General features: G+C 39.6%; 1 protein-coding gene across 2 annotated transcripts in view; it reads right to left on the reverse strand.

The window, feature by feature from the left end:
- CLRN1 (clarin 1) overlaps positions 1–2,840 on the reverse strand; it is a 47,775-nt gene extending 44,935 nt beyond the window's left edge. For both annotated transcript variants that reach the window (XM_010835362.1, XM_010835361.1), the window contains exon 1: positions 2,588–2,840. In XM_010835362.1, coding sequence (XP_010833664.1) covers positions 2,588–2,840 — 253 coding nt within the window. The remainder of the gene's footprint in view (positions 1–2,587) is intronic.
- Between the last annotated feature and the right edge of the window lie 3,778 nt (positions 2,841–6,618).

Below are 6,618 nucleotides of genomic sequence, written 5' to 3' on the forward strand. Positions count from 1 at the left end.
TTATCCCATATGTTTTCCCCAGCTCATTGAACAGTCTTGGCAATGAAGAGATCAGCACATCTAGGAATGATTAATGCCATATGATTCTTGAAGATCATATTTTGATAATGCTCCGCAGTGTTTCAAACCAAAACAGAAACCCACCCACACACCCTGAGCTCAAAACTGATACTTTTTGTCTTGATGGCTACATTTAAAGTTTAAACACCATCATTAAAATTTTACAGGTGACATATCAGGAAAAATTAAGCCAACCAGTCGTGCTGCCTTGAAAGGAAAATAGTCCTTCATTATAATGAATGAAATTGTGTTTTATGTATGAATGCTAGTGATCTCGAGAAGATGAACCGCTGACCCATAAATGGATGAGAATCAGCCAGAGTAAACGAGGCAGAAGTTTTCCCAGCATAATTGTGCAGGCTCACAGGGGAGATTTTTGTTATAATTAAAAGAGACAGAGTGGTCAATAGGGAATATTTAATAGGAGTAAACATGACAACGTTGCCTAACTATTTTCTGGTTCATTCTTCATCCCCATGTTATACTTATATCTGGGTTTTAAAAGTAACACATATGTTGCACATAAAAATAATACACATAAACTTGTACAGCAGAACCAAGCAAAAACTCATTTAGAACATGGACACTGACAACGCCCAATTTATTCCAAATAAATCTCCAACTAAATTTGTCCAGTGCAAAATTGTCTTCATTAGGCTGGAGGAAACATTCAGAGAATCACAGGGACTAATGCAATGGTGTGAGGTAGGCGGGGGTATTGTTTAAACCCCATCAGCTCTGAAACTTCACAGAAAGCAAAGGGACCCCCAATTAGAACAACTTCATTACAGAGCTGGCATAGGACACAGCCATGAAAAACCGCTTCACTGCACTACAGAGGAATGTGGCCCTGGGAGGATTAAATGAGGCAAAATATGCATAGTGCTTACTGTCAAGTACGTATTTAGAAAACATATTATTGTTTTGGAACATATCCTGTGCTATGAGTAAAGTTTATCTTCATTTCACTGTGGAAAATGTAGAGACTCCAGAAAACCCCTGTAGGCTCTCTGCTTTTGTCTAAATTCATTTATGAGAAGCTTTACTCACACTTTAGCTTGCCAATGACTCATGGTTAAATCATTTCACTCATCTTTTTTCCTTCTTTGTCTTTTAATACAGTTGCAATTCGTGTGACATTCTGCTTTGTTCTTACCCTGAACCCCTTGGGAAACTAAACAACTCTAACAGCCCCCTTACCTTAAGGAAATAAAGCCATTCAATAAAAAGGGTTAGGATCCACTTCATCCAATCTAGTCAATGCTGATTTCTTAAAAAGCCGAAGACTAATTCTTGGGGATTTTCTGGAGCCCTGTGCAAATTTCTGTCACTTAATAGCCTATGTGAGTTGAAAGTTGGTGTCCAATGGTGCTAAGAAGTGGGAAGGAATGTTGTGGAAATATAAATAGGCCAGCACTGAAATTTAATTAGACACTGCATATGTTAATAATAAATTCAATTAATTTAGCTTTCCACCTATGCTAGAAAAAAAAATACCCAGGCAAAATAATAATTCATTTTAAATGCCTCAATTGGTAACCTCCTTTCCTGAAGACTGATTTATGCAGTAATTTACTGGCTGTGTCTTCATAAGATTGTTCCAAACCAGCCCATTTGAAATAATAATAATTTCTGAATGTGTGCTGGGAGAGATATAACAAATGACTTCTTATTAATTTTCATTTAATGAGTTGCCTATTCACATGGTAATTTTTTAAAAATTCTCTTCTTAAGACACACAGGTAGTAAATAGTCTGGGTAACACTTCCATTTCACAAATATCGCAATAGGAAAATCTGTCTCTTATGCTCCACGTAATTCAAAGGTCAGTCAGTGGCAAATTTTCCTAAATAGGTATCTAATTCTTTCTCAAGTAGCATGGCACATTATTTTAAATTTCTATAGTCAGGTGATCCAAATTAGGTAAGGAAAAAAGAAAAAAATATTTATCAACAGTAAAGTTCCTAGCAGGGGAAATGGGGGTATAGACAGGAAACAAACTTATGTGCCAGGAGTAAAAACAGCTAGAGTTGGTTAAGGAGCTCATGACACTGGTTCTTTTTTTTTTTTAACTTGTTATTTTGTATTGGGAAATAGCCAATTAACAATGTTGGGATAGTTTCAGCTGAACAGGGAAGGGACTCAGCCACACATACATGACACTGGTTCTATTTTAAAGAACAAAACAAAGATCTTCTCTTACACTTTGCTATTTCTCCAAGCTCCCCTCTTTTAAAAATAAGAGCCCATAATTTCCTACATAAATATTAATATTTAAGAATGTTTATCTTTATCAAAAGTTAAATTCCCTGGTAACTCATTAACTGTAAGTTGTCATAAGAAAAATAGAATGAAATAATAAAAACCAGAAAGAAGCTGCTCAGAAGAGATCTGTGTATTTCCGATGGTTCATACCTCTTCAACAAGTCCTGCAATAGACAGGGCAAGGTTCTTAAAAATAATTTCTTGCAACACTTGGAAGAGCTTGCCTGCACTATTAAATAATTCAAATGGAATAGTTACTTACACGAGAACCGAAAGGGCCTCTTTCCCAGGCCACACTGTCTCACGCCCTCTCCATGGAAAAGTCCATACTGTATCTCGCCCATGAACTTGTCCAGCTCCTGCCCTGAGGCGTTGACGAGCAGAGCCCCAGTTTTGCAGAGAAAGGTGGCTTTGATCCACAAAGGTGTCCCCAGGGCTGTCACAACTCCGAGGGCACACATGAAGCTTAACATCCCAGCCATGCAAAAAATGACTTTCTTCTGTTGGCTTGGCATGATGAGAAATGGCTCTTATGAGGGTGAGGTTCAGAACTCAGACCTTTGTGACCAAGGAGAAATGACTGCCCCTTTGACTGTGTTTATTATAGAAGCTAAACAGACAAATCCCAACTGAAACAGCAACTTCACCACTGACGGCATCTCTCGCCAGGTTAAATGTCAGAATCCCAGGGTGGAGGCGGCTTCATCATGCTTGCTTGTTTTTTTTTTCCTCCTTTTCTCTGCTTCTAATTTGAAATCTTAAGACTAAGAACCTAGAGAATAAACCTCTTTCAAAGTGCCTGCAAGTATCTGCTCTTCAATCCCCTGGTAACAGAGGTCTAAGATAACAGATGGAGTCCTCTGTGTAACCTGATAAATGCCTCCCCTTTCCTCTGCTTATTGTCTGATTGGGTGAGTTGAAACTTTCAGAAACAGGCTTGGCTCCCTTGGTAAATGATCAGCTACTTGAGAAGTTCATTTATTGATGTGTTTTTATTTTTGTTTTTGTTTTAGGTGGGAGGAGAAGAGGAGTTGCATTAGAGGTAGGAAGAATATATATATATATTTTCTTATATATGTATATATACATATAAATATATATATGTACACACGCAAATATACTGACAATTAATTGATTTTGAAAAATGCCCATTGTAGCAGGATAAAATATTGGACTGAATTGGTTTCTGCATGGATCTGAAGCACCATAGACGGACCACTGGGACTCCTAACTCCTTTTCTCCCGGATCAATGATTTAGAACCAGTGTGTCGATGAAGCATTTGATTCATTTTTTTTTTCCTGGCACACAGAAATATGGAGATGCAGATGCAAATATCTAGATTTCTAAATGTTTTCTTTTAAAAAGTTGACTGCTTTGGGATAATGACAAGGGAGTGTAGTTCTGGATCTGAGAAATATCAGAATCTGAAAGAAGACAGAGGCATTGTTGTGGAAAGAATAGATTGTGGTCAGATGGAAGGCACTGAGAATTCATCACTGAAAAGCAAAGGTCCCAGCAGAGGTAATCAGTCAGGGAGACAAGAGGCAGAGGAATGAGCAAGATTAAGTCACAAAGTGAGTTTGATTAAATTGTCAAGATCTGAAAACTAAAGTTCAGAATTCAGTGACAAATTTTTAACTCTGCATTTCCAGTGAGATTCCTCTTTCTGCAAACAGATATAGTACTCATTTATTTGTGTGTGTGTGTGTGTGTGTGTTTAATGAATGTCTATTTATGCCACATTAGTGTGCTAGGCTCTAACTTACAAAGTGAACTTTTGGTTAGAACTTAGTATGTCTGATACCTTGCCAAGTGCCTTACCTAAATTACCTAATTCTCATGATTATCACATAAAGTGATAAGGCAGAAGATCACAATGATATGCCCACTTCACAGGTAAGGAAACTGAGGCACAGAATCAGCAGACAACTTGCCCAAGAGAGTTGTGGAGCTGGATTCAAATCCAGCCCTTGTCCTGGAAGAGATGAGCAGCTCTTCAGTTGGGTTGGGTTGGGCTAGAAGTAACAGGCTAGAGTATCCCATCATCTGTTATACAACTTAGGTGCTTGGGGAACACAGACATCTGCAGATAGAATGTTCCCACTTAGTCATGCTAGCTTCTAGTCTCTCAATCCATGTTTAAGCATGGTAGCTTAGAAGAAATTAATCGTGAAGATTCTACACCTAGAGATATAATGAGTCTCTAGGTTAATAGAACTTTGAGGAGAACTTTGAACTACTTGGCATAGCTACCCATTTTTAGTAGTTGCCAGAGGCTGTCTTGTTGAAGATTGACAGCTAGGCATAGAACCAACTCAAGAATACCAGTGTCCTTTCAGGGAAGGAGGTAGGCACATAAACCATGGTCACAGGACAGGGCACACACACGATTCCAAAGAGGTGCTCAAAATTAGGTTTACAACATAATTCTTTTTATTTCACGGAATGTGACACAACTGAATAAAAACTCATCACCGGCTCTTTGGCTTCCCAATTAATTCTCCACTGGTTTTAGAGCGATTGCCATCATTGTCCACTAGCAAAACAAGGGGGGTACTGCGTAGTTGTCCCCAGTAAGCAGTTATGTGGGGGTACATGTGCCATACCCATTCCAGAAGCTTTAAGGTATCTAAGCAGAGCTAAGTTAATTAAATCAACATATTCTGTAACTGGAGGAGATAGAACATTTTCAAGCCTCGAAGCAGAAATTACCCATAACTTAATTGTTATAGTTAATACCTCCTCAGAATGGACATGGTGAGAGAGGGGTAGCCAGTGTAGAATTTTGGTCAATGAACAAAATCAGTCAAATGTACCTAAAGCTGTCCATGAAGAAAGCCCTGACTGTGTGCATGGACAGCAGTCAGATCATATCAGTGCTTAAGTTTGCATCAGTCTGTAGTGGTTTTCTCAGAAGCATGAGAAAAATAAATATAGTGAACTCACCTTTTATTCTTAAATTTGTGTCCTTCCTAATTTTTGTTAAGATTTCCCTTTAAAAAAAAAAAAAAGATTTCCCTTTAATAAAATAATAGTAGTTAAATCTTTAGTGTCTTAACTTGACAAGTTAAAAAATTGGCAAACCTATGTCTGTTCCCAGTGTTAAAAAATTATCTGCTGGTCTATGATATACAACTCATGGATCCTTGAGTGGAAACAATGAGACCTCAAGCCTCACAGTGTCCTGGATGATCTCTTTGTCTTGACCCACAGCTGCTCAATGGATCACTTGAGATTTTTTTTTTTAAAAACTGCTAATGTCTAGGTCCTAATCCCTGAGATTCAGATTTGTTTGATTTTAGAGTAGGGCCTTCATGTTGAATTGGGCTTCCCTGATGGCTCAGCGGGTAAAGAACCTGCCTGCCAATGCAGGAGATGTAAGAGATGTGGGTTCGATCCCTGGGGTGGGAAGATCCCCTGGAGGAGGAAATGGCAACCTACTCCAGTGTTCTTGCCTGGGAAATACCATGGACAGAGGAGCCTGACAGTCCAAAGAGTAGCAGAGTCGGACACGACTGAGAACTAAGCACGCATTCATGTTGAATCACACCAGGTGATTGCACGGTGTAGTCAGGGCTGGGAATCAGGGCTCAGACCCCATTCTACACAGCCACCTTCTGATGACTGACTGGGCTTTGCAGGTGTCTCAGCTCTGGAATGCAGCAGGCATGGCCATCTGGTCACTGGAGAGGACGGTTCCCGTTGCAAATTAGTAAACTGGCACTGCCATTGATAGCTCAGACTTTCCTTAATTCTGTTCAGCACCAAGAGCATGATCTTGTCAAATTGCCCTGCTGAGGCCAAGTTCTGGTATATCTGAGATGAAAGACCAGGTCGTGGGTCATAGCTTTACCCCAAGTCACCATGGAACATCCGCAGCGATGTCTCCTGATTGTGAAGGGCCCCCTTGGGTCCTACGCCCACCTGCCCTCCTCTCTGTGCAGCTCCCTTTCAGACTTCAATACCAACCACCCACAGGCTGCATAGTAGTGTGTGTGATCCACCCTCTGAGCATGATATAATAGAACCTGGCAGTCATTATGCCTGACAGCCTTCTTTTGAAATTTCATCTTAAGTGTCTTGAATGACAGTGATGACACCATTTTCCTTGCAGTCTCTCCGAGAATTTGAGTCATTAATGTCAGCAAGTTTTCACCAAGTATCCTACTGAAATCTTTACTTCTCTCAATCTTAATAGCAATATACTTGGTGACATAAGGAAAGGAAACTAAGCCTTGTCACCTTCCCCACCATGACCCCTTTCTGGGTCTAGATATAATTCCTCAGTGTG

This window comes from Bison bison, unplaced genomic scaffold (assembly GCF_000754665.1).
Source record: "Bison bison bison isolate TAMUID 2011002044 unplaced genomic scaffold, Bison_UMD1.0 scf7180017864042, whole genome shotgun sequence".
Classification (NCBI taxonomy): Eukaryota; Metazoa; Chordata; class Mammalia; order Artiodactyla; family Bovidae; genus Bison; species Bison bison.